Raw genomic sequence first — 11,825 nt, 5'->3', positions numbered from 1 at the left:
AGAAAATAATATTTGTGTAAATATTTAATACATAACTTACACAACATATGAATCTTAGTTTTATTTTATTAGCTTTTAAGTCACATCATAATAAAATAAAATTTCTATACATGTTTTATACATATTGTAACATGTCTTTTGAATATTTATATATAAGAATCACATATGATTAAGCAACTACATCATATATATTACTGATCATATATATTACTGATCATATATATACTGAAAGGTAAGTAACTTTTAATAAAGTAATAAAACATTTACATATTTTATTTTATAATTTTATTTATTCTCAAATATATATTTTATATTTTACATTTACAATATATTTCTTTATAGAAACTAATTCTATACATCTGCTCAATCTTATATAATCTACATGTATTATGATTTTAATAATCTTTCCATAATGTTTGCAACAAGAGCCATATCTGCACGTTGGTTAGTGATTTTCGCCATTTGTCCCATTAGTGCAATAAATAATTTTTTCTTGCCTTTTTTATATCCTGATACAATTTTCGGATTTTTCTCAATAATTTCTAAACACATTTTTTCTAATTCTTCTTCATCTGATATCAAGAACCAATTATGTTCTTCGACAATCTACATATAAGAAATAAAAAAAAAAAAAACAATCACATAAATTTAACAAGAAATTCGCACATTATTTTTTTTTTATATGAAAGAAATATGAAATTATACCTCTTTTGGGGACTTCTTTGTATCAGATATTATTTCGTACAAAATCTTGTTCGCTATTATTAAATTAACTGTTTTGTTTTGTAATAAATCAGTTAATTGACCAATAAAATCTGCATGTGGTATGCTAAGAATTTGTTAGATGAGCATTTTATACAATGAGAAATATAATTAAAGTAAAATGAAAATTTCTTACCAAAATTCAATTGTAAGTTTGTTTTTATTAAGAAAATTCAACAGGTCCCTGACAAGAAACTTTGCAACCAATGTTGGATCACGATTGCCATCTTTTTTTATTATTTTATCAAATAATTGTAGCAATATCAAGTCACTCTAAAAAAATACAAAATATTAAAAACATCTTTTGTACATATTTATTTGATTGTAGTGCACTGAAACCTACCATTAGAGCTATAATTATTTCAGGAGATATCTGAAGAACATTCTTTAATCTCTCACGTATCTGTTCCGGCAATTTAGGCAATTGTTTTTTTAATATTACAGCATCGACTAAATTGTTTTCATTCGGTAAATCTTCTCTGACATGTATACGTAAAGGTGGCAAGTTTGTTTCAGGCATAAATCTATAATCCTGTAAATGTTTTTCATAATAACTTCAAAACCAGAACAATCTGTTGAAAACATAAAAAAATGATACATTACTTCTTTCTCTTCCTTTTCACGCATGGGAATAGTTGTCTTGTTTACCATGTTCCATGCGCGTGTCTCGTTAAATATTTTATTGCCGGCTTCAAGGATAGAAATTTGCCTATTTATTTCATACTTAACAGCGGCAGCAACAGCACGCACACTTCCGATATTTTTTATTTCCGTTCGAACACCCAAATCGTTGTCTCGATTACTTACAGAAACATTAGCATCGATACGAAGTGCTCCTTCTATAATTTGTAAGAATAATAAAGTGTGATATATTGAACCTACAAATATATCAACTCAAAAGCCAAATAATTTTAAAAATGACCTTCCATTCTGCCACTACAGACACCCAATAACTGTAATATAAGCGTAAGCTCCTTAACAAGCGCAGCTGCTTCTTCGCCATCAATCAAATCTGGTTCAAATACAAATTCCATCAATGGAATTCCAGCACGATTAAGATCAATTAAGCTTCTACAAAAATATTAAATCATTTAGAATACTACAATTTTTTTCATTTTCTAAAATAAAAAAATATACAGAGTGTCCCAAAAGTCCCGGACCGGTCGAATATTTCATAAACTATGCACTTTAGAAAGAAATGTTTCAGACAAAAGTTGTATAGCTTGAAGGGGGCCATCAGATAATGGCAATGATTTGATAATCGAAAAATGAATATTTTACAAGATATTTTACGGTTTATGTAAAATTACGAAATTATTTCAAGCCTCATAACTCGAAAAGTACTCAATGAAGAAATACTTTATTTTAGTGTTTTGGAAAGCTCTCGAGATAAGCTACACGAATATGTAATAAAAAATAGGGAGTTCCATTTAAGAAATTGACGGTGATCTTCACGTGACTTTCAAATGACTCTCCCATGTCAAATCATTGCCACTATCTGATGGTCCCCTTTAAGCCATACAACTTTTGTCTGAAACATTTCTTTCTAAAGTACATAGTTTATGAAATATTCGACCGATCCGGGACTTTTGGGACACTTTGTATATATAATTAATTTAATTAATACTTTGCTGTATTTTCATCGTGCAAGCTCTTGCCACTGTCTTGTTCCAATTGAATTTGCTTGATTTTAGAAGATTTCAAATACGGTGACTTGTGTATTCCTGGAGTGAACACATGGAATTTAATTTCACCATCGACAGCAATAGGTTGTCGTTGTTGAGTGATTTGAAATCCTGCCTAAATAATTACATGATATTAAACATGCCAATGTAAGATATAAAAGAAAGTACCGAATCGTACGATATTTACAGGTAGATCTGCATAAAAGTAGTGTTTTCTCTCAAACAGAGAGGTCTCATTCAATCGGCATGATAACGCTAAGCTTGTCAGCACTGCCATTTCCACGCATTTCCTGTTCAATACCTGCAACACATTTGTATCTGCAACAATAATTAATACATATCGCAATAATTTAGGCGATTTTTACTGATTATCCATAACTTACAGGTAGCGTTCCTGGTGTGGCGCAATCGAAAAATGAGACACACGAGTTGATGGGATTGACAAAATTCGTGGATGCGCTAGAAAATAACTTTGACTCTGTCGCAATCTGAGCATGAATTTCCAAGCCCACGATGGATCTCCATTTCTTCCTGAAATTGTCAGAGAGAATAAGATTAATGAATCAATTAGAATATTTTATGCATGTATCAGAGTATAATATATTTCTCAAACTAAATGTGATATATATATATATATATATATATATATATTTATTTATATAAATTATTTAATTAATTATTTATATATAAATTTAATTAATTAATTATATATAAATTATTTTATTAATTATATATTAATTATATATAAATTATTTAATTAATTATTTATTTATTTATTGGGAGCAGCAACATATGTAAGTATTATTTACATCTGCACATGTAAATATTTTTCATAACCTAATTACTCACTGTACTTTTGCTTCTGTTTCAGTATTAGATGAAAGAAATCGCTGTGAAAATTTGCCATTTCGCCTTTTAATCCATTTATACATAGAATGTATTTGTCTCCTTGACAACATATTTTATTTTAATTGTTCGATATAAAATTGAGAAAGTCTAAAGAAACGTTTGAATGACGGCCAGTGCATTCTCAAGCTCAAGCATGCGCATTGATCTCTCAATATTCAAATGTCAATGGGCATATGCAGATGGGAATATGTCATGTTTGTATACATAGGGTCTGTTCTTTTCAGCTGCACTGCTGCACTAGTGCAATTAGTTAGAGTGAAAGAAAGTATGTTTGTCTCTTTCTAACTTATTGCACTAGTGCAGCAGTATAGCTGAAAAGAACAGACCCATATACAGGGTGTCTCAAAAATGAAAATAAATGACTTATCAAAAATCGCGAACAATTTTTAAGTAAATTGGGTACGCTCTATCGAATGGTGATATTTTCAACTTTTGATTCCGACCGGAAATACGCCATCCGGATCGGAAGTTGAATTTTTTTTAGGGGAACATGACACTTTATTATAGATTCGAATTGTACGTGAAAAAATAAGAAACTTTTGTATCAAACGTTTTTTCTAAAAGTGTCTCTGTCAATCTTAAAATTGATCTTGAAAGTAATTGTGATGAAATAATAAACTTCAATTTTAAGATTAAGAGGCACTTTCAGAAAAAACATTTAATACAAAAGTTTCTTATTTTTTCACGTACAATTCGAATCTGTAATAAAAAGTACCATGTTCCCCTAAAAAATTCAACTTCCGATTCGAAAAGCGTATTTCGGAATCAAAAGTTGAAAATATCATCATTTGATAGAGCGTACCCGATTTATTTAAAAATTGTTTGGGATTTTTGATAAAAGCCATTTATTTTCATTTTAAATAGGGTGTACAGGTGGTCTGGGACACCCTGTATATGCGCATGTATGTGCTTTAATCTGACTTCTCGAGCAGAAAATTTTGTATACCCTAAAACATTACAAAGCACGCGCTATTTACTTCTTTCTATTATGTAATAAAATATTATTATAATACTCTGAAAAAATATATCTTTTTTTCGCTGATTAACAGCTGAGAAAAATAATGAATGAAGCAATCAGCACACAAGCATAATAGTCAATCAGCATCACGGCAAGAATACTTCGAGCCTTATATCGATAACATTCCTTTCCTTTAGAAAGGGATTTCAAACAATAAAATGTCACGTCGATCCCACGTATCCGAAACCGTACTTTCTAAGTAAACGTATGTCTATATAGGATTAATATTATGGAGTATAAAATAAATTTATGTGAAAACAAAATATAATACATATACTTCAAACAACTTATATTTATTCGTGAATGTAGAAAATCTTACATATGTATAAAATTTGTTGTGCAATGTAAGTATAGCTATAACAATTGGAATAGAAATAATTATTTCTGACAAATTACTCTACAATATACCGATCACTTTAATATTTTGATTATTAAAAAAAAAAATGCTGTATTATTTTTTACGATTACTGTTGATATGGAATCTTCTATTGCTAAATCAATTGATTGTTGTTAAACAGGTTAACATCACAACAGAGAGATCGAAATTGTATGCCATTGTTCATACTTTCAAAAAAAAAGCCGATTAACGAAGATAGAGATCATAATTTTAAAGAAATCGTTTTGTATAAAATCAGACTGACCATAAATAATAGTGTCTGATCTATTAATGAACACTGACATTTAATCGGTAGCATCCTCTTTAGATACACTAAATGGCTCGTCTATAATCTCTGCACCACAGTCAGCAATAACAATATCCTTCTGTGGCCTGTCTCTCGGATCTGTGCTTGTTTGCTCAATTTTACGTACTATACTCTGTAATATAAGAATATAATTCCATGAATAAGTGAGAAATTATATTTTGACAGATTATCATAATGCATAGATGTACTTTATATTTTTACATACCATTCCTTTGATTATTTTACCAAAAACAACATGTTTACCATCAAGCCATGGTGTTTGCTTAACTGTGATAAAGAATTGAGATCCGTTAGTATCTTTGCCAGCATTGGCCATAGATAACCATCCAGCACCATAGTGCTTCAGTTTGAAGTTTTCGTCTGCAAAACGCTCTCCATAGATACTGCGACCTAATGAATAACACAAATCAATATAAATACTCATGACCTGATGAATAACACAAATCAATACAAACACTCAGTTAGATATGTGTATATAAGATATATGTATACTAAAGATTATATTACATTTGTCGGACAAGAAATTTTTTAAGCATGTTGAATTGGCTGCAGGATACAAATTCCTTGAATCTCTATTTTCTATTTTGTAGCTGATCAAAATTTGTCATACAACAAATGCAATAACTTAATCAATTAAGAATGTTTTGTACCTACTTTCAAAATATTGAGAATTTAATGAAAATTGTACAGAATGTTCTTACATATGTTTAGAATTTTCAGTACAATTTTTAAATCGATTCACTATCCCAGATAGAACGTGAAACTCATAATGACATCACCTAAAAGTCATTTTAGAAAAATAATGATATCATAATGATCTCATTTGATATACTCTTGGCAATGTTTTGGTGACTTATTTTTGATATTAAACAATTCTAACGAACTCTGTTCAAGAATATATATACTTTACGTATGAAATCTTGCAAATCAATCATAATAATATCATATTTATATACTTTACGCAATTACTTGTTTATTTAATTATTCATGTATATTTTAATTATATTTAAGCAACATAATCTTTTTAAAATTATATAACGCGATTATTGAACTTAAAAATTTATTATTCTTTTTGTTATCTTTAACAATTATTTTTTAATCATTTTTGTTTAGGTAACTTCTAAGTGATAAATAAAATCATGATGACGTCATAATGATGTCATTATGAGTTTCATGTTCTACCTGAGTAAAGCATTCACAAGTTTTAAGAATTTTAATTTGCACCGAATTAACATTTGTTCTTATGGGTAACGTATAACCACGTCGATTCAAATGACAAAAACACGTGGAAATAATATTCAGAATTTGTTTAAAATTTGCAAAAATTTAGATACAGAGGAAATATTTAATCAAATAATATTATACAAGTACTAACTGGTTAAAAAGATATTAAATATAATTCAATGAAGTTAGTCATATATCTGTCACAAGGCAAAATTCTCTGCCAAAAGTTAATTATTTCGATTAACAAAATTCGGAATATTTCAGTAAAAACACAATAAATATTAAAAAATATATCTCTGCACTGTAGCTAAAATCAAATTGTAATATTCCATCCAATTTCTTACTCAAAATACACCAAAAGTGGATATATTTGTCAATATTGATTTTCAGCTACTTTTTGCTGGGATTGTACACAAAACATCCTTAAGCATGTTGAATTGGCTGCAGGATAAAAATTCCTTGAATCTCTATTTTCTATCTTGTAACTGATCAAACACACTTAAAAAATTTGTCATACAACAAATGCAATAATTTAATCAATTAAACTAAATAATAAATAAAACAGGGAAGTATACTGCACCTCCAGTTCCATCTCCCCTCGTAAAGTCTCCTCCTTGGATCATGAAATCTTTAATTACTCTGTGGAATAAGCTGCCTTTGTATCCCTCACCCTTTGGTTTCTTGGCGAGTTCCACGAAATTCTTGACCGTCTTCGGGACGGTTTTACCAAAGAGACCGATTTCAATTCTTCCCACATCGGCGTCGCCGATTTTGATGTCGAACCATACCTAAAAATTCAATTTGGCTTATCAATGTTAATCGACAAGTTGCTTGACAAGTCTCGAGAGAAGAGGCATTGTCAGGTTCCAAGACTTTCCATCTGTGCAAACCCGAGATAAAGAATCAAACATGCCACGTATTCATTGTTCTGAGTATTTTCACGAAATTACACGAGTTGTTTCGAAGATTACACTTTCGGAATCCCTTACCTTGTCGGTGACTTTCGGCCCGTTCCCGCAGGAAACCGCGGCTACCAAGCCCAGCAGAAGCAGCAGCAGTTTCATGATGTGTCAAACCGCGCGAACAAAGACCCCTTGATCACTGATCCTTTGTGGCGGCCTGTCCGTCAGAGCCGGGACCGCTATCGGATACGAAATCGAGATGCGCGGACGTGGACTTGTGAAATGTGGGAGCACCCGATTGGTCGGTTTCATTGGTACAGTGAAAGGAGCATGACCGGAGTCCATGGGGGTAAAAAAATTTGTAAGGATGAGATCTTTATGAGAGTCGAGCACATATTTTAATTTTTATAAATGCTATTAATTTTTTTTTATTTGGAATAAAATCCAACAGAATTTCAAAATATTTAATAATATATTATAAATTAATATCTCAATTTTTTTCATCTGATAAAAAGTTCTGATAAATTCCTTTTCTGCTTGAAAAGAAATTATAATCCATTTGCGCGTTAATCTGGATCTTTTCGAACGACTGTTAAATATCAGAATTTTAAAGTAAAATATTTAATAATATATTATAAATTAATATCTCAATTTTCATCTGATAAAAAGTTCTGATATTTTAATTTTCATAAATGCTATTAATTTTTTTTAAATTTTGATGAACTTTTTTTGGAATAAAATGCAACAAAATTTTAAAATATTTAGTAATATATTCTAAATTAATATCTCAATTTTTTTCATCTGATAAAAAGTTCTGATAAATTCCTCTTCTGCTTGAAAAGAAATTATAATCCGACATTTGCGCGTGTCTCGTTAATCTGGATCTTTTTAAACGACTGTTAAATCTAGCAGTATTGGTTTTTGATATTTGAAATTTGAGTCAAACTTTTCTGTCGATTTAATCTTATCAATAAATCTGGCGTTCAAATCTCTTGAAAATTATCGATAGACGCGATAATCGATTGTCTTATGAGATAATATTGATAATAATGTTGAGATGAGATCTTTATGAGAGTCGAACACATATTTTAATTTTCACAAATGCTATTAATTTTTTTTAAATTTTGGTGAACTTTATTTGGAATAAAATCCAACAGAATTTCAAAATATTTAATAATATATTATAAATTAATATCTCAATTTTTTTTCATCTGATAAAAAGTTCTGATAAATTCCTTTTCTGCTTGAAAAGAAATTATAATCCATTTGCGCGTTAATCTGGATCTTTTCGAACGACTGTTAAATATATCAGAATTTTAAAGTAAAATATTTAATAATATATTATAAATTAATATCTCAATTTTCATCTGATAAAAAGTTCTGATATTTTAATTTTCATAAATGCTATTAATTTTTTTTTAATTTTGATGAACTTTTTTTGGAATAAAATGCAACAAAATTTTAAAATATTTAATAATATATTCTAAATTAATATCTCAATTTTTTTCATCTGATAAAAAGTTCTGATAAATTCCTCTTCTGCTTGAAAAGAAATTATAATCCGACATTTGCGCGTGTCTCGTTAATCTGGATCTTTTTAAACGACTGTTAAATCTAGTATTGGTTTTTGATATTTGAAATTTGAGTCAAATTTTTCTGTCGATTTAATCTTACCAATAAATCTGGCGTTCAAATCTCTTGAAAATTATCGATAGACGGGATAATCGATTGTCTTATGAGATAATATTGATAATATGTTGAGATGAGATCTTTATGAGAGTCGAGCACATATTTTAATTTTCACAAATGCTATTAATTTTTTTTAAATTTTAGTGAACTTTATTTGGAATAAAATCCAACAGAATTTCAAAATATTTAATAATATATTATAAATTAATATCTCAATTTTTTTCATCTGATAAAAAGTTCTGATAAATTTCTTTTCTGCATAAAATAATTTTTCAATTCTTTTTTGATTTATTAAACAGGAAAAAATTAGCGTATAATTTTACAAGATAATCGCCAATTATTATTATTACCTCTCTCGACAAATTTAAAAAAATCTAAAGGTCAGATTGTGAAGATTTAAAATTAAAATGAAAAAAATTTAAATATTAAAATTCTTAAATTAGTTCTGAAATTCAAGCAATTTCTACGCGTGCGCGAGATTCAATGTCTTCCAGTGTAACTTTCCAGTAGTTTCTTGAGTCCTGACTTCTTGAGTGATTTAGTCTTGTTCAGTTTCATTCTTTATCATTTTCAATCTTGCGTGACAAATCGCGTTTCCAATGTCCGTTGATAAATTCGCACAGAAGGAGGTACGATTTTTATCCTATTGTCAATTATATTTCATAAAGTACGATTTAAATCCATCTAATCGCTCTGTGAACGCATTAAATAACATCTTTGCATTATTGCTTATTCATCATCGTATTCGTTACCTTTGCATAAAACTTAACGTAATAAACAAGAAGTAATCTTTTCTTCTACAATATTTATTTTCAATGTAAAGCCTAGAAAGTATCGAGTATATATTCAGAATTTTAAATAACCTATAAATCAAAAATAATTAAAACGATCATTGAATAAATTAAGTTCATCATATCACATAATTCTATAGAAGCTAATATAAATTATTCCAGAAATTATTTATAGAAGATTGTACAAATTATATGCAGTTTTTGTATATTTACAATGTTTGGATAATTTATTTACAATGCGTTATATATTTTATGCTTTATATGTATCAAGACTATTAAAAAAATCCATTATAATTGGGAAAAATTTTAACTGTATATTATCAAGACTTACAATTATATTGGATTATAATATCTCAAGCAAGAAATGGTGAATCGTTTTTCTGTTAAGTTTAATTAAATTCTAATTTATGGCTATAATAAGTAGGATTTTTAATAATTAAAATAAAAATAAATAATTAAAATATAAATATAATAATTAAAATAAATAATTAAATATAATAAGTAAATAAATAATTAAAATAAAATATTTTTGTTTAAGATGGACGAGAGTATGCAACAAGGAGGAACACAGGCTGATTTTATTCGTGAGGAATTAAATTTTAATATTGATACTGAGGATCCGATGACAAAAGCTTCTTTAAATGATCATCTTGTGGACGAATGGGTAGATATATTGGGTAACGGTCAATTGAAAAAGAAAATCATAAAAAAAGGTAAAGATGGAACACGACCAAACAGAGGTGAAATATGTACGTTAAACATTACTGGAAAACTTGAGGATAGTAACATAGTAGAAGAATATGAAAATCTTGTGATACAATTGGGAGATATGGAAGTGATACAGGTATTATATATATTATAATATTTAATATTTAATTATATTTATAATTAATATTTAATGTTAATATTTAATTTAATAATTTTTAATTTTTAATTTTAATTGAATATAATATTTAATTTGTTAATTTTTATTTGTTAATATTTGTTTATATTTGTTAATATTTAATTTGTAACAATATTAATACTATTTAAATTGCAGGGATTAGACTTAGCAATTGCATTGATGGATGTAGATGAAGTTGCTGAAATCATAGTTGATCCTAGATTTGCTTATGGAAAGCAAGGAAAAAAACCTATACCACCTGATGCCACTATTACATATATGGTTGAATTGAAAGCAGTAGAGTTAGAGCCTGAGATAGAAACATTAAGTATTAGTCAAAGAAGAGAAATAAGGTAATAATTTGCTTATAACATTATATGATAAAAGTACATTGGATTTACATTGGATTAAAAACTTTACGGACAAAATTCGATGTTTTACTTAACTTTTTTTTTGTAAATGATTAAATTTATTTTTCTAAAGCAATAAAAAACGTGAACGCGGAAATTGGTGGTTTGTTCGAATGGAGTTGCCTTTTGCAATACAATGTTATCGGAGAGCGTTAGAATATTTGTCATCAGCAAAAAGTAATACAAATCAAAATGAGGAGGAAGACTCATTTAGCGATGCTGAGTTACAAATTTTACTAGAGGATCGCATAAAAGTACACAATAATTTAGCAGCTGCATTGATTAAAACAGAAGCCTATGATGCAGCTTTAGAAAATGTGGAACATGTTTTGAGATGTCAACCACAAAATGTCAAAGCATTATTTAGGAAAGGTAGTGCAAAAATTATATTTTACATAAATAAATTTAAATCTATGTATATTGTAATATATTCAATATATGTGTATTGTAGGAACAATATTGAGACTCAAAGGGGAATATGCAAAAGCTTACGCAATCTTCACAGAAATGCAAAGATTAAATCCAGAAATGAAAATATGTACTACAGAATTAATAACTTTGAAAGATAAACTGTCGAAGGATGCAAAAAAAGAAAAGCACTTATATCGTAAAATGTTAGGTGTAGTTGAAGATACTAAAAATTCATCAAAGAATGTGAAACCAGATGATAAAAAAAAGTTTACTAAGGGAATTTTTTGGACATTAGTTGGGGCAGCGTCTGTTGCTGCTGTTAGCATATTTGTTCACAAATTTATTTCATGAAAAAAAGGTACAAATAAAGAAATCAGTAATGAAATATTATTAAATTCTTTATGTTTAAAAAATAAAGTGGGAGTTGGCACTATATA

The 11,825-nt window shown here is 28.3% G+C and overlaps 3 protein-coding genes across 5 annotated transcripts; 1 reads left to right on the top strand and 2 right to left on the bottom strand.

The window, feature by feature from the left end:
• Positions 1-339: 339 nt before the first annotated feature.
• Positions 340-3,595, bottom strand: LOC105251151 (glutamyl-tRNA(Gln) amidotransferase subunit B, mitochondrial). Of its 2 annotated transcripts, XM_011257717.3 has the most exons (10): positions 3,297-3,595; positions 2,831-2,978; positions 2,635-2,748; positions 2,390-2,562; positions 1,685-1,833; positions 1,366-1,601; positions 1,106-1,294; positions 899-1,035; positions 706-829; positions 340-606 (listed from the first exon to the last, which is right to left on the bottom strand). In XM_011257717.3, the coding sequence occupies exons 1-10, from the start codon at positions 3,404-3,406 to the stop codon at positions 388-390; spliced, it is 1,599 nt and encodes a 532-aa protein (XP_011256019.1). In that variant the 5' UTR covers positions 3,407-3,595; the 3' UTR covers positions 340-387. The 2 variants fall into 2 exon arrangements, with proteins under 2 accessions (XP_011256019.1, XP_011256020.1); XM_011257718.3 differs by lacking the exon at positions 3,297-3,595 and having other exon boundaries at positions 2,635-2,765; positions 2,831-2,971.
• A 1,457-nt stretch (positions 3,596-5,052) lies between these two features.
• On the bottom strand, positions 5,053-7,498 carry LOC105251149 (peptidyl-prolyl cis-trans isomerase 5). The gene is made up of 4 exons (XM_011257716.3): positions 7,292-7,498; positions 6,883-7,090; positions 5,284-5,468; positions 5,053-5,190 (listed from the first exon to the last, which is right to left on the bottom strand). Exons 1-4 carry the CDS (start codon positions 7,364-7,366, stop codon positions 5,056-5,058), a joined length of 603 nt encoding a protein of 200 aa, XP_011256018.1. The 5' UTR covers positions 7,367-7,498; the 3' UTR covers positions 5,053-5,055.
• A 1,875-nt stretch (positions 7,499-9,373) lies between these two features.
• On the top strand, positions 9,374-11,825 carry LOC105251158 (peptidyl-prolyl cis-trans isomerase FKBP8). 2 transcript variants are annotated; one of them, XM_020027473.2, is made up of 5 exons: positions 9,374-9,522; positions 10,223-10,528; positions 10,724-10,920; positions 11,051-11,349; positions 11,429-11,822. In XM_020027473.2, the coding sequence occupies exons 1-5, from the start codon at positions 9,493-9,495 to the stop codon at positions 11,737-11,739; spliced, it is 1,143 nt and encodes a 380-aa protein (XP_019883032.2). In that variant the 5' UTR covers positions 9,374-9,492; the 3' UTR covers positions 11,740-11,822. The 2 variants fall into 2 exon arrangements, with proteins under 2 accessions (XP_019883032.2, XP_025269896.1); XM_025414111.1 differs by lacking the exon at positions 9,374-9,522 and adding an exon at positions 9,974-10,051 and having other exon boundaries at positions 11,429-11,825.

The sequence above is a fragment of the Camponotus floridanus genome, unplaced genomic scaffold, assembly GCF_003227725.1.
Source record: "Camponotus floridanus strain SB8 unplaced genomic scaffold, Cflo_v7.5 scaffold77, whole genome shotgun sequence".
Classification (NCBI taxonomy): Eukaryota; Metazoa; Arthropoda; class Insecta; order Hymenoptera; family Formicidae; genus Camponotus; species Camponotus floridanus.
This window is presented reverse-complemented; position numbering and strand designations above follow the sequence as displayed.